General features: G+C 38.1%; 1 protein-coding gene across 1 annotated transcript in view; it reads left to right on the top strand.

Moving 5' to 3' along the window:
- Nucleotides 1-18,357, top strand: part of ZBBX (zinc finger B-box domain containing) — a 135,387-nt gene extending 117,030 nt beyond the window's left edge. Inside the window, exons 20-21 of the mRNA XM_054482754.1 lie at nt 16,037-16,175; nt 17,764-18,357. Of these exons, the coding sequence (XP_054338729.1) occupies nt 16,037-16,175; nt 17,764-17,890 (266 nt within the window). The 3' untranslated portion in view covers nt 17,891-18,357. The remainder of the gene's footprint in view (nt 1-16,036; nt 16,176-17,763) is intronic.
- The last annotated feature ends 2,159 nt before the right edge of the window (nt 18,358-20,516 follow it).

Genomic DNA, 20,516 nt, shown 5'->3' with positions numbered 1-20,516 from the left:
AGAGCAATTAAAAAAGATAAAGAAGTAAAAGGCATCCAAATTGGAAAGGAAGAAATTAAATTATCCTTGTTTGTGGATAAATGATGTTAAATTTAGAAAAACTTGAAGACCACCAAAATACTATTAGAACTGATAAACAAATTCAGTAAGTTGCAGGATACAAAATCAACATACAAAAATCACTAGCATTACTATATGCCAACAGTGAACAATCTGAAAAAGAAATAAAAAACTAGTTCCATTTATAATAGCCACAAATAAAATTTTTATACAAAAGACAGGCAATAAAGCCTGCTGGCAAGGATGTGGAGAAAAGGGAACCCTTGTACACTGTTGGTGAGAACATAAGTTAGTTCAAACACTATGGAGAACAGTTTGGAGGTTCCTTAAAAAATTAAAAATAGAGCTACAATACAACCCATTAATTCCACTGCTGGGTGTATACCCAAAAGAAAGGAAATCAGTATATTGAAGAGATATCTGCACTCTTATGTTTGTTGCAGTACTGTTTACAATAGCTAAGATTCAGAAGAAACCTGAGGGTCCATCAACAGATGAATGGAAAATAAAATGTGATACATATACACAATGGAGTACCATTCAGCCATAAAAGAGAATGAGATCCAGTCATTTGCAGCAACTTGGATGGAGCCGGGGATCATTACATTAAGTTAAATAAGCTAGGCACAGAAAGACAATTATAGCACATTCTTGCTTATTTGTGGGATCTAAAAATCAAAACAGTTGAACTCATTGAGATAGAAAATAGAAGGATAATTACCAGAGGCTTGAAAGGGTAGTGGGGTGGAGTGGGGTGGGGTGGGATGGAGGTGGGATGGTTAATGGGTCCAAAAAATAGTTAGAAATAATAAATAAGACCTACTATTTGATAGCACAACAGGGTTACCGTAGTCAATAATAACTTTAATTGTACATTTTAAAATAACTTAAAGAATGTTATTGGATTATTTATAACTCAAATAATAAATGCTTGAAGGGATGGATACTCCATTCTCCATGATGTGCTTATTTCACATCACATGTCTATATCAAAACATTTCATGTACCCCATAAATATATACACCTACTATGTGCCCACAAAAATTTAAAAAGTAAAAAAAGAAACCCATATATCCAAGAGATATCTGCCCTCTTATGTTTGTTACAGCACTGTTCACAATAGCCAAGATTTGGATGTAACCTAAGTATTCACTAACAGATGAATGGATAAAGAAAATGTGGTACATATACATAATGAGGTGATATTCAGCCATAAAAAAGAATAGGATTCTGTCATTTGCAACAACACGGATGGAACTGGAGATTGTTTTGTCAAGTAAAATAAGCCAGGCACAGCAAGGCGAACTTTGCATGTTATCACTTATTTGTGGGATCTAGAAATCAAAACAATTAAACTAATGGAGATAGAAAATAGAAGAATGGTTACCAGAGGCTAGGAAGTATAGTGGGGAGTGTGGGTGGAGAGGTGGGAATGGTTAATGGGTACTGAAAATAGAAAGAATGAATAAGACCTAGTGTCAGATAGAACAACTCAGACACTATAGTCAATTATAATTTAATTGTACATTTAAAAATAACTATAGAGAATATAATTGGATTGTTTGAAACACAAAAGCGTAATGCCTGGGGAGATGTGTTCCACATTTTTCATGATTTAATTATCACACATTGCATGCCTGTATCAAAATATCTCATGTACCCCATAAATATATATACCTACTTTGTACTCACTAAAATTGAAAATAAATTTAAAAATTGAGAGAAAAGGTAAAAATAAAGAGTAATGGAGGCCATTTCTAACTATATGCTTTAGTTTCAGATAGTAATAATTCCCTGTAATAAAAGATGAGGGCTCATTTGTTTATTTTTTAAAACCACATGCTAATCTAGATCATACTGAATACATCCCTTGTTGTAGTTATAGTTTCTTATTTTGTAAAATTTTCCTTTTATTTTTTTCTTAGTGAAAATCAATATGGATTAAATGTTTAGTACCAGCATTTTCTTCTATGACTTCCCAATCCTGAGCCTTTTATCTTGATTTCATCTCTTGACGGTTTTATTATAGCATTCTTGATAATGTCTGTTTTTTGTCTTATTGCCGAATGGCACATTAGATGTATTTAGTAGGTCACAATTTCCTTTCCTCTGCATGTGGTAGACATTTTCCTGTTGTCGTCTGACCCTGAATATGGTGCTAGTTAGCCCTTTATCACAGTTTTTTTCATTAAACTTTTGTTTGGTTCAGTTTAATTATCAAATAATTTTTCCCTGCAGGTGGAATTTATAGAAGTTTTATTACCTGAGTTTTCTTTATATTTGAGAATACCTGCTACATTTCTATTTAGATGGCAAATTGGCTGAGGATAATATCATTTGGTCACCTTTATCTTAAACCTTGTATATACCGATTTGCCATTTTCTGGCTCTGAATGCTGTGAAGTAATCTGAAGCCTCCTAGATTCTCTGTCTCTCTCTCTCTCTCTCTCTCTCATGCTCTCTCTTATTCTCTCTCTCTCTCTCACACACACACACATGTGACAGGCTTCTTTCCTGACTGAATGCTTGGAGAAATTTTTCTTAATCCTTGAAAGTCAATAACTGGTCCAGGATTTTGTTTTAATGCAATAATTCAGCATTTTTTTTTAAACACAAGGTTCTCTCTCTGTCTGTAGAGTACGTTACCCCTTATTTTCAAAGAAATTTTCTGTTTCTATATCTTTGAATTCCTTTTCTGTTCCATTAGGCTTTCTCCTGCTGAGAAACCCATTTTCTTTTTGTTGGCACCTCTTTAAAAAAGTATTACTTATATTTCTTCAATTGTTTTAGCTAGTTTTTAATTTCCCTTTGTATTTGCTATCATTATCTCAAGATTGTCTATATGTCAGGATTTTAATTTTCACCTAGTTATAGTGCACTCTTTATCACTTGACTTTTTAAAAAGTCATTCTCTACCCATATGTAGAAAGCTGAAACTGGATCCCTTCCTTACACCTTATACAAAAATTAATTTGAGATGGATTAAAGACTTAAACGTTAGACCTAAAACCATAAAAACCCTAGAAGAAAACCTAGGCATTACCATTCAGTACATAGGCATGGGCAAGGACTTCATGTCTAAAACACCAAAAGCAATGGCAACAAAAGCCAAAATTGTCAAATGGGATCTAATTAAACTAAAGAGCTTCTGCACAGCAAAAGAAACTACCATCAGAGTGAACAGGCAACCTACAAATTGGGAGAAAATGTTCGCAACCTACTCATCTGACAAAGGGCTAATATCCAGAATCTACAATGAACTCAAACAAATTTACAAGAAAAAAACAAACAACCCCATCAAAAAGTGGGCAAAGGATATGAACAGACACTTCTCAAAAGAAGACATTTATGCAGCCAAAAGACACATGAAAAAATGCTCATCATCACTGGCCATCAGAGAAATGCAAATCAAAACCACAATGAGATACCATCTCACACCAGTTAGAATGGCAATCATTAAAAAGTCAGGAAACAACAGGTGCTGGAGAGGATGTAGAGAAATAGGAACACTTTTACATTGTTGGTGGGACTGTAAACTAGTTCAACCATTGTAGAAGTCAGTATGGTGATTCCTCAGGGATCTAGAACTAGAAATACCATTTGACCCAGCCATCCCATTACTGGGTATATACCCAAAGGATTATAAATCATGCTGCTATAAAGACACATGCACACGCATGTTTATTGCGACACTATTCACAATAGCAAAGACTAGGAACCAACCCAAATGTCCAACAATGATAGACTGGATTAAGAAAATGTGGCACATATACACCATGGAATACTATGCAGCCATAAAGAATGATGAGTTCATGTCCTTTGTAGGGACATGGATGAAATTGGAAATCATCATTCTCAGTAAACTATCGCAAGGACAAAAAACCAAACACCGCATGTTCTCACTCATAGATGGGAATTGAACAGTGAGAACACATGGACACAGGAAGGGGAACATCACACTCTGGGGACTGTTGTGGGGTGGGGGGAGAGGGGAGGGATAGCATTAGGAGATATACCTAATGCTAAATGACGAGTTAATGGGTGCAGCACACCGGCATGGCACATGTATACATATGTAACTAACCTGCACATTGTGCACATGTACCCTAAAACTTAAAGTATAATAATAATAATAAAAAAAAGTCATTCTCTAAAGATGTTGTAACTTTTTCTTTGACATTTTTTGGTAGTTTTCTGTTTTGATATAAGTTAAAACAGAAAATTTGCAAAATACAAGTATAGTACAAAGAACTCCTCCCCCAAATACACTCTACCCGGTTCACTAGCTATGTTTTGTCCTATTTGCATACACACACGTGTGCATACACATGCACATACACACCTCCTTTTGTACCTCCTTTTGTTCTGAACAGTGAGAGGAAGTTAAAAACATTGTAACACTTTACAAAAAAATATGTCAGTGTGCATGTCCCAGAAAAACTGCTTTCTCTTATATAACCATAGCACAATGATCAAAATCAGGAAGCTCACATTACAAGATACAATGTGATTTTCTAATCCACAGGGCATATTTAATTTTTTAAAATTACCCCATTGATGTTTGTTACAGTTTGTTTTTTTCTGGTATAGGATCCAATCCAGGAACAGGTGACCATTTAATTAGTATTCCTTTGATGCCTGGCATGTTGTTGCTTGATCTTTGAGATTAATTTTTCTCTTTTCAAAAAGTTTGCTTTCATTACTTCTTTTGTAGCCAAAGGACTTGTGGAAAATCTTATGGTCCTGATCTATGTTTTCTACCAAATTTTATTTTTTTATTTTTTTTCAGCTGTTACATGCTAAAGATTCTAGTTTGTTTATGTATCTAGTTGTGTCATTTCTTTGGATTTCACTTGCCTGTGCTTATTGTGAGTGGCTTTGTTCCTATCTTCCATCTTTTCTGATATAGTGAAACTAAATTCTTCCTGAAATTCTCTTCACTCTTACTGAGCTCTATCAGTCTTTTCTGTGGAGCTACTGTTTGCGGGTTCTGTATTGCACTCTTCTGTATCCTGCTAGCTCCAAGGCATGGGAAGGAGGATAGGACTGGGGAGCTCAGCTTTCTCTGTTGAAAGATCTGGGCTTGCTTGTCTTTTTCTGGATTTTATTAAATGCCAAATTTCTATCGACCTGGTTTCCTGTGTTCTGTCTCTGTGGGGAAACCTTCAGATTTGCAATTTTCTTGTCTCTGCTAAGATTTTCAGGTAGGTGATTAGCGGCTTTAATAAGGATTTCAGATGTCTCCTCCTTACTTCTTTTCACCTACTTTTCTCCCTGTTGACATGGTATTGGTGAGACTTGCCTGTTTTTTTTATGACTGTCTCTTTCCTATTCTTCATTTGGTGTCTGTGTGTTGGGCACACACTGTGTATTGGAATAACACCCAGCCATACCTCAATAAATTTTATTTATCTGGTTGACTCTTCTCAAAGTTATTATGTCAATTGTATCCCTTTGTTTAGCTCCTTTTATGATTTCATTTTTATTATTCTGCTTTTTCTATTTATTTAATAGGGGTTAGAGAAAAAAGTCAATAATTCATATTTACCCATCATTCATTTACCTTGCTTGAATTATTAAAAATGAAACATAAATCTTCCTAGAGATAATTCTTACATTACAAGCCAATTCTGAAATAAAGTATGTGAAGTCTGAACTGGATCTAAAAGGACAACCATACAGTTTTTAATTTTAAAAAGAGCTTTGTAATTTTAAAAATTGATACATTTTATTATTTACAAATGAAATGCAATAGTGTACAAACACTAGTCTTTTTTTCAAACATTCCAGCTTTTCCATTTTTAAAAATTATCTTTGTTCCTATGTGCTTCAGTTTTTTCCTCTGTCACTTATTTTTTCATACACTAACATCAGTATTTTCACTAGAACACATAACTTTTTATATACAAAAGCAAGCACACACTTGGTAGCCTGTGAACTGGCAGGGCTTTGCTTGTGGTCCAGCAGGAGAAGGCAACCACTTTCACACTTAGCTCAGACATGGATTTTTTTTGTTGTTGTTGGGAAGATTGGCTTTGTATCAGTGCGCCGTTCATGAATAGGGTCACTCTGAGAAAGGAAGAGGATGACATATCAGGCTAATCAACCCAACAGTCAGTGAGGTGACAAGTGCTACAATGACATAAGGCTTCATTGTAGAAAATTTACTGACTCTGCACAAGGCCTTTTTACCCTGTTTTGCATCAATGGGCAGAAAAATTCCATTCATCTTTCACTACTCATGGTGCAGTCTGGAAAAACTTCATGAGATTTGCTCTCAGACATACACCTCCACACCACTGGATGCTTATACAAATGTAAATATGTTCAAATCTCTGTGAAAGCTGCATTATTGTGAACAGCAACCTCTCTGACTTGTTTTCTGCTATTTCTAGGATGCATCCACTTCTTCTTTCTAAGTTCCATGAAAAACAACCATGTTAAGGAGCTGGGAGAATAAGACAGAAAATAACTACATTAGGTAAACAGTTTCTGCTTTGATTCAAATTGCTGTGGCTGATATGAGACTGCCATTCTAGAAGTACCTGAGGAAGGCAGAGGTGTTTAAGGAAACAGTTTCTCCTTGGATTCTGATTGCTGTGGCTGATATCAGAGTGCCATTCTAGAAGTACCTAGGATGGACAGAGGTGTGTGTGTGTTGCAGGCACAACATCATGATGAATCAAGAGACAAGAGACAGAAAGCAGATTGGTTGATAACCAAGTTCCCCTGCCAGGGCGTGTGGTTTGAAACGATACCACTGCTTACTAGCTTCATAATATTGGGCAAATTACTTCCTTAATCTGTCATTGCATCAGATTCTATATTGAAAGATGAGCATAATAATAGAACCTATCTAATAAAATTATCTGATCATTAATTAAAATTATATATATGAGATATTATATTTATGAAAACTTATATCTCTCTCCACACACACAATTAACAGTGCCTAGCACATAGTAAGTCCTCAAAAAACTGTTAAGTTATATAAGAAACTAATAGGTAGTGCTTTTGATACTGGAAAGGTTCCCCTGTTCCCCTCACAGGGCATGCGATGGGGGTGTGGCTCACTTCTTCAGTACTCCACTGCTCAAACCTCTAGGAAGCATACAGACAGCCCGATTGTGGGGCTCCGACTCCACGAGAGTGTCTAGGGGTGAATGTTTACAGATGCTAAGGCCCTAGTGGGTATGTGTTACAGGGTGCCCTTTTAGTTTGCCATCTATAGGTGGCTTGTGTTAACCAGCTCAATTAGACCCTCTACTTTGTCACAAGGATGGAGGGCTTTCTGTATCCCAGGTTCTTGCCTTGGGGTACCAGAAGAATCGGATCACACGTGGTCTTGGAGAATGAGTGCAAAGTTTTATTGAGTAGAAGTAGCTCACCACCACTGGGGGAGCCAGAAGGGAGATGGTATTCCCCTGGAGTTGGGCCACTCAGCAGCCCCAGCTCTCCTCCAACTGCTCTGGCCAAACTCCACCCCATCCTGCTGGTCAGTGGCCTGCTGGTGTGCTGGTTTCTGTCAGGGTGCTCTTCTGCCAGTGTGCTGCCTCAACGTCCTCTCGCTATCCAGCTGCTTGTGTCTTTTTCCGCTGATGTACTCCTCTTGACATCTGGCTGCCTGTGTGTCTTTCCACTCGGGTCTCAGGTTTTTATAGGCCCAGAATGAGGGCATGGTGGGCCAGAGTGGTCTTGAAAAATGCAACATTTGGCCATGAAAGCAGGAGTGCCTGTCATCACCTAGGTCCAAGGGAGTTGAGCCCTAGCCAGGGACCTGCCTTTCTCTACTCGGCACTTCCTTGACCCCTCCAGTATCATTCTCCCCTCTGAAGAAGTACATCTAACTACCTTTAGAATATGGACGATGACCTGCCTTTAGAATATGGACGATGACCTGTCTTAGCTGCTTCCTGCTGACAGGGGGCATTGTTCTGGGGAAAATGGCAGTCAGACTCCTAGAGGTCTGAGGGTTCCTAGACAAGGAGAGCCATCTTCCGAGGCTCCGGTTGACAATTTGGATTTTGATGGCTTCTAGGCTTGAGAGTAAAAAAAAAAAAAAAAGTTTTATAAGGTTAAGTATGCATGGGTTAAACATGTATATTATACAAGGAAAGAATTTAGTGCCAGAGATTACAGAGATAAGAAGTGAAATATACTAACAACAACATTCAACCCTGAGCTGTTTCACCCTGGTGAAAGAAATTAAACGTTTTATGGGAGAGGTTAAACTTTAGAAGAGTAATAACTGTTCTTGCCATATCTTTTAGCATTTAGCAGGCACATCCTGGGAATTTTGGGGTTTGTGGGCTTACATGGTGGTCATCAAAGCTTTTGTCTCTGTCCTGCATCTCCTCTCGCTTTTCTAGGCCTCCCTGTCTCTATTATAAAAGACTGAGGTGGCCACTTTCGGGAGGTTCTCTAATGTGCTATCTGGTCCCAGGGCCCACTTTTGCAACTTCCTCCTGATGTCAGGAGCTACCTGGCTAATACATTTATCCTTTAGGATTAGCTGTTCTCAACTGAATCAGGAGATAGAGGTGTGCTTTATCAAGGCTGCTCTTAGCCTTTCCAGGAAGGCAGTGGGATTTTCACCAAATCCTTAGTCGATCATGGACAACTTAATATAATTGAGAGGCTTAGTCTTAGTCCTACATAAGCCCTCCATTATGCACACCTGAAAGTGTCTCCTTTTCCAGTCTTCCATCTCGTCATTGGGATCCCATTTAGGGTTATTTACTGGTATTGCTTCTCTTCCAGTTGGATAATATTCACCCCCTTTTCTGATGCTATATATGAAAGAAAGCTCATCCCCAAATCTCTCTGCTGCTGACAGAGCAGCCTGCTTCTGTGTGTCCATTGGGGTTTGATTCAAAAGTAACATAACATCTCTCCAGGAGAGTTCAAATATTTGGGTGTAATTCTGGAAAGCCTCTATTTATCTATCAGGGTCATCTGAAAACTTGCCAAGATCCCCCTTAATTTGCTTTAAGTCCTATAGGGAGAAGGGGACCTGGACCTTACTAGGCCCAATTTTACTGGGCATTTGTTGGAGAGTTAAGAGTGAGACAGGAGTTTGTCTAGAGCAAAGATTTTTAGGAGGGGGCAGGTGGGAAGCTCAAGCTGTATAGGGTGGTCTGGGTGGACCCCTAGTAACAGGGTTAGAGGTAGCTGGATCCTCTGCTGGTGTTGCCCCTGGGACTCATATCTTTAATTGTTTGAGCTTGCCTCTTGCAACCTTCCCTGAGATGGCATACAGGAGGGCAATCCTACACTGTCAGCAAAGGTCTGGATTGCCTTGCAAGCTATAGAAAGCCTACACTTACGGGGCCTCAGACCATCTGTCCTCACGTCTGTAGAAAAGTTCCAAATGCCAGATGGTATAGAAATGAATGGTTCCTTCCTGAGGCCAAGCCACTCTTTCCTGTAAATCATAATTTGGCCAAACCCTTTTGCAGAGGGCTAAGAGGCACTTTTCCTCCAGATTTTGGGGCTCAAAGCAGTCCCAGTGGTTCAGAATACACTCCAGAGGAGTATAAGCTGGGGGTGGTGAGAATAACTGGTTGCCCATTCTGAAAGACAGTGAATAGAGGTGTCCCTCATTCTCTTTCTTCTTTCAACAAAGACTCAGAAAGTGGATGTCCTCGTTTCACTCTCCACTGCTTATCCCTGAGCCCCGATGACCTTGGCAGGTGCCGGCCATGGATACTGATGCAGTATGTACCCACGAATCAGGGAAAACCTGGAGAATAGGAATTAACCACCCTCACCTTTGCCCCCGTTTCTCCTGCTTTCAGCAAACCTTGAGTTTCCTGAACCTGTTTATGCCATGAAGCATCACCTCCTTCCGTGAGGTGGGGGGTTTAGTTGGCAGGAATTGGTTCTGCCCATTTACATTATACCTGTTGACTGGCTTCAAATCCTTCAGACCTTGTTTATCTTTCTAGGGCCTCAGCCTGAAGCTTGGAGTCCAGTTCGGGACTGAAAAGGTATTTTAGAGGCTGTTGATATCTGTTTAGAGTGTCTCAAATGTGCCCTGTCAAATTTGCAGTTATCAGTCAGCAGGGGCCATTACTCTGTTAACTTCCCTATTAGAAACAGAGTTGGTGGGGGACGCCTCTCACTTAGAAAAGGAAAAAAAAAAAAAAAACAGTTTAAGAGGAAAAAGGGGAAGATTCTGGGGGAAGAACCCCTTGCTTTGTACAACTGGACCCCTCTAATCCTTATATTTTTACCGGATTTCAGACTAGGCTGAATTCCTTGGCCAGGGAAAGAAAGGTTCCATTAGCACGGTGGGTGAGAAGCACCCATCCGTTGACCCTGTGGGGTCATGGCTACCGTTGCAGCTTTGTCCCACACTCACTCATGGCTGTTGGGCTTGGCCTTTGCCTGCTGCTGGCATGCCTAGGCACCCAAGCTGGGAGGGGAAATGGTAAGAAGAGGTGCCCTGAGCCGTGTGTGCCTGCAGCTGTTAAGGTGGAGGCATACATGGCACCTCTAGGAAAAATTGATCTGATTTGCACCTTTGGCAGCTGAACCTAATGCTCATTTTACTTAGTAACATTGCCATAGCCTGTAGCAAAACTCTTAACATTATAAAGAAAGAGATAAGAGCCATTTCAAACCATATGAGAGAGAAAAGATACGAAGTCTGGGGAGTTTGACTGGCTGGTAAGGGCAGAGTTTTGAAGGGAAACAGAGCTTCTTACCCACAGGAAAGAGAGAGAAGTGGGAGGTTTTGGAAGAGAGGTAGACCGACAGTTTCACATTCATTCACACTCATCTTCCAGGATCCTAGCAGAGCTCTCATTTGAAATGGGAAAAGTTCCCTAGTCCCCCTTGCAGGGCATGCAATGAGGGTGTGGCTTGCTTCTTCAGTGCCCCACTGCTCTAACCTCTAGGGGAGCATACAGATAGGCTTCAATCTTATGGCAGTGTCTAGGGGTGAATGTTTACAGCTCTTGAAACCCCAGTGGGCATGTATTACAGGGTGATCTTTTAGTTTACCCTCTGTAGGTGGCTTGTGTTAACCAGCTCAATTAGACCCTCTAGCTTGTCACAAGGACAGAGGACTTTCTGTATCCCGGTTTCTTGCCTTGGTGTACCAGAAGAATTGGATCACACGTGGTCTTTGAGAATGAGTGCAAAGTTTTATTGAGTGGAAGTAGATCTCCGCTGATGGGGAAGCGAGAAGGGAGATGGTTTTCCCCTACAGTTGGGCTGCTCGGCAGCCCCAGCTCTCCTCCGACTGCCCTAGCCAAACTCCGCCTCAACCCGCTGGTTGATGGGCTGCCAGTGTGCCAGAGTCTTTGTCACTGTGCTCTTTTGCCAGCATGACCCCTTGACGTCCTCTTGCTGTCCAACCACTTGTGCCTTCTTCTGCTGATGTGCTCCTCTCGACATCTGGCCACCTGTGTGTCTGCCTGCTAGTGTCTCAGGTTTTTATAGGCCCAGGATGGGGGTGTGGTGGGCCAGGGTGATCTTGGAAAATGCAACATTTGTGCACAAAAGCAGGAGTGCCTGTCCTCACCTCAGTCTGTGGTGTGGAGCCTTAGCCAGGGACCTGCTTTTCTCTATCCAGCACTTCCCTGCTGTACTTCCATATCACTTCCTTGCTGTACTTCTGTATCACTTCCTACATACAGTAAGATGTTCTTGGTAAACCCAATTTTTAATAAACTCTAAAAGCTGTTTCCATTCTAGAACTAGTTATCATCTGTACTGCTTTGAGGATTATAGTTAGCTGTAGTTCATGTTACTTACTATTCCTTCCACAAATAGCTTTATATAAATAACATTATAACCACTTCCTTAATGAGCTTAACATATTGGTATAACTTATAAAGACACTTTGTCAGTTTTTGGATGTTGCTGTAGCCTGAAGAAATTTAGGAAATATGCATTGTGAAAAAGTATTAGTAATAATGCACTTTAAGGCATTTACTTCTTCAATAGTTAAAAATGATTTATTTGTTTCAAACTCAATTCTGATTTGTGGTTTGAGAATCTTCATGGTCTTTAAGTTCCCACAACAATCTTGTGTTTGTATGACTTCACAGGTAATTAACTGAGCCAAGTACAAGAGATGAAAGCACTTTTTCTTATATAAGAAATAATCAAAATGCACCAGATACTAGACAATAGGCCATACTGTCAGTGAAATAAAACAGTGAGGCAGTGGCTTTCTAAGTAACTGGAGTCTCTGTTCACAGGTTGACCATTAAGTAATGTATTAAACTGTAAAAGTGCTAATCTAATCAGGATTTATAGTTCACAAATTAACTAGATAACCCTTGAAAAGGCAGCCAAATTGCAAAGAGATAGAATGACGGTCTTTTTGCTTTAGTGTGTCTTTGAATTGCAGAAAACAAATTGGGTGCACATAGAAGTGAAAACATATTTAAAAGTTAATAAAAGGAATATGACACCATTTAATCAGTAATAATAATTACTGGTTGCTTTTATATGTGATGTTGCTCCATTTGATCTTAACAGCTATTTGGTGAAGTAGATGGGGCAGATGCTACTCTTAATTTCCTTTCTTCATATTCAATAACTGAGGCTCTGGGCAATGCAGTAATTGCCCATGGTCTCCCCGAAATGTATAGCAGAAGCAAGGCACAACCCCAGGCAAAGCTACTCCCACATTTCTTTGTGTTGCCACTGTATAACAATGCCACATAAATAATTTGAAACCTTTACTTCATATCTATTTTGTGATCACTTGTATTAGTCAGTTCTCACACAGCTATAAGAAATACCTGAGATTGGGTAACTTATAAAAAAAAAAAGATGTTTAATTGGCTCAGTTCTGCAGAGTGTACAGGAAGCATGGCGGGGGAGGCATCAGGAAACTTATAATCATGGCAGAAGGAGAAGCAGGCACATCTTCACATGGCCAGAGCAGGATGAAGGGGTGGGTGAGAGGTGCTACATACTTTTAAACAACCAGATCTCATGAGAACTCTCTATCACGAGAACAGCAAGGAGGAAATCTTCTCCCATGATCATGTCACCATGCATCAGACCACTCCTCCAACATTGGGGATTATAATTTGACATGAGATTTGGGTGGGGACACAAATCCAAACCATATCACCACTTAAGAAGGGGAGGGTGTGGGCAGAGTGAAGGTAAAGGGATGCAAGCATGGAGAGAATAGGAAAAGGAGAAATAAACAAGACATAGTGCAGAGGGGAGAGAAGATGGAAAGAATAAAAATTAAGGAGGCTGAAGTGTTAGAAATAAGTTAGAAATAGGGCTCTGTCACCCAGGCTGGAGTGTAGTGGTGCGATCTCGGCTCACTGCAAGCTCCACCTCCCGGGTCCGCTACCATGCCTGGCTAATTTTTTGTATTTTTAGTAGAGACAGGGTTTCACTGTGTTAGCCAGGATGGTCTCGATCTCCTGACCTCGTGATCTGCCCGCCTCGGCCTCCCAAAGTGCTGGGATTACAGGCGTGAGCCACCGCGCCCAGCCCACACTGTCTTTAATGTTAGGATGTAGATATGTAGCTATTCTAGAGAGTCTTTTAGAGTTGTTGTTTTTGTTCCTTATTGGGAAATAGCCTCTCTGATTGGTTCTCGTTCTTTGAAGTTTTTATATTTCTTTCTTTAGTGTTTTATTTCATTTATTTAAGTGCTTATTTATCTATGGAATATAGTTTTATGTATGTGTTTTAAATGACTTCAGTTTAGAAATGCACCTTAGAACTCTATATTTTATCCATTTTTTTCTCCTTAGTCTAATTGTTATTGTTTTTAAAGAGATTCCTCAATGATCAGAGAAGGTCTTCTTACTCCAGGGATAGAAAAGGTTTAACTACAATTTATTTCTCAACAATCAACTGACTTGCCAGTTGTAAATTTTCTAATATAAATGTTAATCCTGTCTTACCTGGTCCTGTATTAGAAAAATTAGCAGACAGATTTTTGTACAATTGACCTTTTGAGTTTAACACCAACCTACAATAGGGTTGTTATAAGCAGTTTTATTTTTCTCTGCCTTGATTTTTCTGTTACCTCAAATCAAGTGGTATTACCTTTGTTCCTGTTAACTTTACAGGTATTCTGAAATATAATTTTGAGAATATATAGTTCTAGAAAAATAGACTCATTCTATTTGCACAACTTGAATTAGCTTTATGCTCATTCAATTAGCTCAAATGCGTAATAGAGTTTGGAGATCTCACCTGGTGGTATTCTTTAGATCAAAGCGTTGCTATTGGGTTTTAGTACTATAATTCTACCAATTCCAAATCCTGAATTTACTGCTTTCTTGTGTGAGCATTCCCTTTCATTAGGGCATGTAAAGGTGCCTTGGGTCTTCTTTTACCATATGGAAAAATAGGAGAGAAGATAATAGCTTAAAGCTAAAGAATTAGATTCTGGAACAGAGTGATTTACAATATTGGTGAGCTACCAGAGATCAGTTCTAGTTTCAGCTCTTCCACTATATGGCCGTGTGACTTTCAGCAAGTTATTAGTTCTCCATGGGCCCCCAATTGTCTGATCTCTAAGTGAAGATGGAAGTAATTAGGAGGTTTAAAAAATTTTAACTAAAAATCTTTTGTCTTTTTCAAAATTAGTCTTATATAGAGCCCCTAAATTTAGATCAGGTAAAATCCTGATTGCTGAGGATATGGTGGGAGCAGGAACCAAATCCTAAGCTTATTGAATATACCCATGCATCATGATTTCAAAGTCACTGGGCTGAACAATTTTAGGGACACTTCCATGTGTAAATTTATTCAGGTCTATTTTTCAGTGGGAATAATCTGATTTACTTTCAGTAGGGAAATCTCTATTGCTCAAAAATGTCAAGTTGATACCACCAAAAAAATAAAATAATAAAATAAAAGTTAAGTCCACTGTAGAACACATGTATGTTGATGTTTGGTTCTTGTGACCAGGAGGATATTTATTTGGTCCTCTCATAAAAGTAAAGGGCTTTGGGAGGCCGAAGTGGGAGGATCACGAGGTCAGGAGTTCGAGAGCAGCCTGACAACATGGAGAAACCCCGTCTCTACTAAAAATACAAAATTAGCTGGGTGTGGTGGCACATGCCTGGAATCCCAGCTACTCGGGAGGCTGAGGCAAGAGAATCATTTGAACCCAGGAGGCAGAGGTTGCAGTGAGCCAAGATCACACCATTGCATTCCAGCCTGGGCAACAAGAGAGAAATTCTGTCTCAAAAAAAAAAAAAAAAAATGAAGGGAAGAATAGCAACCAGTAATTTTGACAGTTTCAAAAGTCATCATAGTATAACTTTATGTATAAGTTAGATGACTCATTACAATTTCAGGAGTGAAAAAAGAAGCCATTATAGCCTTTCTAATACACAATAATATTTAGTTACATAGTTGAATTTTTGGTAGTTTATATGAAGATATATTTGCCTAAAGATTTTGTTTATTTAACTTGCAGTATTTGTCCTTAGCCAGGGTAAATCATAAGCCAGCTTCATGAAAAGAAAAATTTAAGGCTTCTCTGCTTTCAAATATGAACAGTTATTACCTACTCAAACAAAGCAAGGAAGTCAAAAAAGAAAGAGCAACTTTGCCAAGGCTAATCTTTCCCTTAGACTGTGTGGGAGTAAAGCTTTTATTTCTTATAAGAAAAAAGATAATAGAATGTCCAATAGGTTGAGTGGCTGCAAAATATTCCAGCTTTAAAAGGGGGTCACTTGATTTTTTTTTTTTGAAATTTTATGAGGTCTCAGGACATTTGACACATGTTGTAAATGTAATGTATATTTACAAATCAATATGATAAAAATGACTTGCTACCCATGCCCCAATTTGGAATCTCAAATCAAACGTACCCCACAAACATTAGAAAATTGAGGAATAATTAAAAATCTATGCTGACCTTCTTTGTATTGCCTGTAATTTACTCCGGGTAAACATTCAGCGCCATATGCTGTATATTTGTTTCTTGAATTTATGTTTTGACAATGCATGAAATAAAATATTTCAGATACTTCAGAAAAGCTTTACAGCTTAACCTCAGAAGAGTTCCCAGATTTCAGCAGCCAATCACTGAATATAAGTCAGACTTCCACAGATTTCCTTAAGACCTCACATGTGAGGGGTCCCTGTGGAGTTGAGGAATTGAGGTAAGTTAAGCCTGCAGTTTATATATTAATATAGTATGTAGTAAAATTTTGACAAGCTCCAACTAGTTATCTTTATTATATATAGAAAGATTATCCTCATGTGTGTACTTTATATGATCATTCTTTATAGAATGTTTGGGTCCTTTGCTGATCTATTATCAAGATTTAGTAAAAGGCTTATAAAGTTGTTACTTTAATGTGAAGAGATCATTCTCTAATGTACAATATGTATCATAAAAATGAAAAGATATTTGGAATGTAATAATCCTTCCACATTTCTTATTATATTGAAAAGCAATTGCCTTACTTGAATTAATTAACCTAATAAATGTCAATACTTTGTATTAATAGAATCCTACCCAATGTGAATAAGGTTTTTAGAATCAAATAGTAAGTTTCTTTCTTGAAATCAAGTCTAGATAATTAACAATAATGTATTTTAATTTGTATCATATCATTCTTTCCTCACATAAAATACATTTAGGGATGGTCAGATCAGCTTATAAGGAATGTAGGTTATACTAGTAAATGTTTCAGAAAAGTAGTCTATTGTTTCAGTCTATTATTGACACACTGCAATTCCTTGAAGAAGGAGCAGGATTTCCTCTAGAAAGACTAAAATAAGTATAAAATAAGTTATTTGTATTGTAAATTTCTTTGATTGAAATTTATTTGAAATCTGATACTGCAGTAAAAAGGGAATCAAGAGTTTCTTATTCTTTCTGGAGGAGGAAATCATTGAGTTGTTGTTCTTGGTTTTTGCATTTCTTTCTCTTTTAAAAAAATTTTTTAAGACAGGGTATCAACATGTTGCCTAGGCAGGTCTCAAACTCCTGGGCTCAGGCTATCCTCCTGCTTCAGCCACTTAAACAGCTGAGACTACTCAGGCCACTGCACTCAGCCTGGATTTTTGCATTTCTGTTATCATTTATATTTGTTTAAAGGATCAATATAAGATTGATATTTTCTTCCCTTAGATATATCATTAAAAACAAACTACACCTGCAAGTATTCTCATCATTCATAAAACAAATGACGTTCAATGCTAAAAATATAAGGGGACCTTACTAACAGAATAAGGTGCCCCCTGCTGCCACCAGTAAAATGCAACAAAATAAAATAACAAACAAATGTTGTCATTAATTTTTGCTTCAGCATATCTTGACTGGCTATCTACATAGTCCTAATTTACAGTACACAAAAGAGGTGATTTATCTGGCAGTCTATTCACTGGGATTCTATTAAACAGCCAATGTGATGATGAATGTTCTTAATGATGACCCTGAGGCTCTGCAGGTTTCTAAAGTGCCTCTGAATCATCAACAAAAGACACAATCAGAGACCATAAAGTCTCTCCTTGATTCCACTGTGGCTTGATTTCTTGGGAGAGGGAGAATGATGAGAATTTCTCATTAAAAGGAGGCTTGGTATATTGGGCACATTGAAAATTATGGCCCCAGTCTGTTACAGCCCCCTCACATCTGCTTGCCTCCAGCAACTCCAACGTATGTAGTATTGATCAGAAGATAAATGAAGAGTTGAAACCTGGTTCTGTATATTGTGTATTGATCTTGTTATGTATTTTCAGCTGTTCTGGAAGAGATACCAAAATTCAGTCTTTGCTGTCACTTTCTGAGAGCAGTACGGATGAGGAGGAGGAAGATTTTCTCAACAAGCAACATGTCATCACACTACCGTGGTCAAAGAGTACTTAAAGATTATTTGTTCATTACTGTTTCAATTTTGCACCCAGAGTAAAGCAAACAACTGAGAAAAGTAACCAAGTGATTACCTGTCCAAGTGCTGGAGATTTTGATTATTAATGTCTTTGATGTTTCAAGGCTACAAACTAATAAAAGTAAAATTATAAGTTCAAGGACTTACTCTTCCAATGATATATGTCAACCACTAATCTATATTGCAGATTATGTTAGTAAAATATGGTGAATTTGAAGAAATAACTGTTATAACTGTGTCTATAAAACCTACTGTAGGGCAGAACATGATTATATTTCATTGTCCAATTATATTTTAAATAATTATGTCATCAACAAGAGTGTGCATTTCACAGCCAACTCACACTAGTCAGTATCATCAACTGAACCTATAATTACACTGTTTATTTTCTGGTTTTTGACATCTATAGAAGTTCTGGTATCTTCAAAAGTTTGCAATAAAAGAAAAAAAGAGGACCAAAAATAAAATGGATGTGAAACTTTTCATACTCTGCTCTAGCAAAACACAGTAAAGACCTCTAAGCATCTTTTTTTAAGAAGGTCAATGTAGTGATTAGCTTTATGTGGAAATGTGAGTGGTCTACAATACCCAAATGATATGGGTTGCCTGTGTCCCCACCCAGATCTCATCTTGAATTGTAGTTTCTATAATCTCCAGGTGTCCTGGGAGGGACCTGGTGGGAAGTAATTGAATCATGGGGGCAGTTACCCCTATGCTGTTGTTCTCATGATAGTGAGTTCTCATGTGATCTGATGGTTTTATAAGGGGCTGTCCCCCCTTTTGCTCAGGACTTCTCTTTGCTGCTGCCACTTGAAGAAGAACGTGTTTGCTTCCCCTTTCACCATGATTTCCTGAGGCCTCCCCCACCATGCTGAACTGTGAGTCAATTAAACCTCTTTCCTTTATAAATTACCCAGTCTTGAATATGTCTTTATTAGCAACGTGAGAACAGACTAATACACCATATACTTTGTCAGACCTTATAATTGATTCATGAATAACACAGGGACTCGGGGCACCATCCCTTTGCACAGCCAAAAATCTGTGTATTACTTTTCACTCCCCTCAAATGTTAACTAATAGCCTATGGTTGACTGGAAGCCTTACCTATAATATAAATAGTCAACACATATTTTGTATGTTATATGTATTATATACTGTATTCTTACAATAAAGTAAGTCAGAGAAAAGAAAATGTTACTAAGAAAATCATAAGGGAGAGGAAATATATTTAATATTCATTATGTAGAAATTGGTTATTATAAAATCTTCACCATTGTCTTTATATTGAGCAGGCTAAGAAGGGCAAGAAAAAAAGGATATGAGTTTTGTGTCTTGGGAGTGACAGAGGCAGAAGAAAATCCATGTATAAGTGGGCCCTCACAGTTCAAACCTATGTTTTTCAAAGGTCAATTATATTCTAGATGTTTCTGTGCGAGTATTTTTTAGATTAGATTAACATTTAAATAAGTAGACATTGAGTAAAGCAAATTAGTTTACATAATGTGGGTGGGCCTCGTGAAATCAGTTTAAAGGCCTTAAGAAAAATAAAATAGCTGAGATCCTCCAAGGTAGAGGGAATTCTTTCTTCAGAGTGACTTCAGTCTTGAGCTGCAGTATCATATCTTCCCTGGGTCTCCAGCCTGCAGGCCAGCCCTGTGGATTTTAGACTTGCTAATCCCACAATTGCATGAGGCAATTCTTGAAAATCTCTCTTTTTCTACAGAAAGATCAATTGATAGATAAGTAGATAGATAGATAGATATAGATCTATAGATATAGATGTGTATAGACACACACATCTTATTTGTTCTATTTCTCTGGAGAACCCAATACAGCCAGTTTGAAGGACTGTTGTGATAGTCAAAAGAAAGAAGACAAAGGGAAGTATTTTGCTGGTGTTGAGTAGTTGTAGATTTTGATATTGGTGGGAGTCCATGGTTATTTATAATCTTATAACTCGAGGCTTAAGAAAGAGGAGAAAACATGGGATGATAATTTTGTGGTCATCGCTTTGTGACATTTTAGGACAGTTTCCCCTTATGGAGTTTGTTGACTTAACAGAAAAATATCCCTGAAAGTTGGCCACCCTCTGACAACAATGTAGCCATGACTCCAGACTCAAATTCTTTTGTCTTCTCTATGAGTCTGGGTAGTAACTTCTTATACAAGACTGATGGTTGTTCAGTGTAAATTTACCTTTGATACTTTTTCTGTGGCATTAATAAACTGTACTAAATTCACGCACATCGTCTACTGACAGAATAGAAAATTATGAAGAAGAGACCTATAGCCATTTCCATGTCTTCTAATATAAAAATGCATTCTATTGAAACTGATTAACAAACGTGGACAATAAGCAATCAAGAAAGCAAGTAATATTATCAGAATAAAATGTTGCAAAAGATATAATTTTTAAAAGAGTATGACTCCTCCACAATTTTTACTGCCCTCTTAACACGTCCTCTGTCACAATCCCATAGACAGACAACAGTGAGTCACCAATGAATCTTCATCATTTGTGTCCAAAGCCCTTTTGGCATCTTGTCCTGACACTACTGGCTTTCTGAATTTTAGTATCTATAGTTAAAATGAGGATTACTG

Source organism: Pongo pygmaeus, chromosome 2 (assembly GCF_028885625.2).
Source record: "Pongo pygmaeus isolate AG05252 chromosome 2, NHGRI_mPonPyg2-v2.0_pri, whole genome shotgun sequence".
Classification (NCBI taxonomy): domain Eukaryota; kingdom Metazoa; phylum Chordata; class Mammalia; order Primates; family Hominidae; genus Pongo; species Pongo pygmaeus.
Note: the sequence above shows the minus strand (reverse complement) of the source record. Positions and strands in the feature narration are given on the sequence as shown.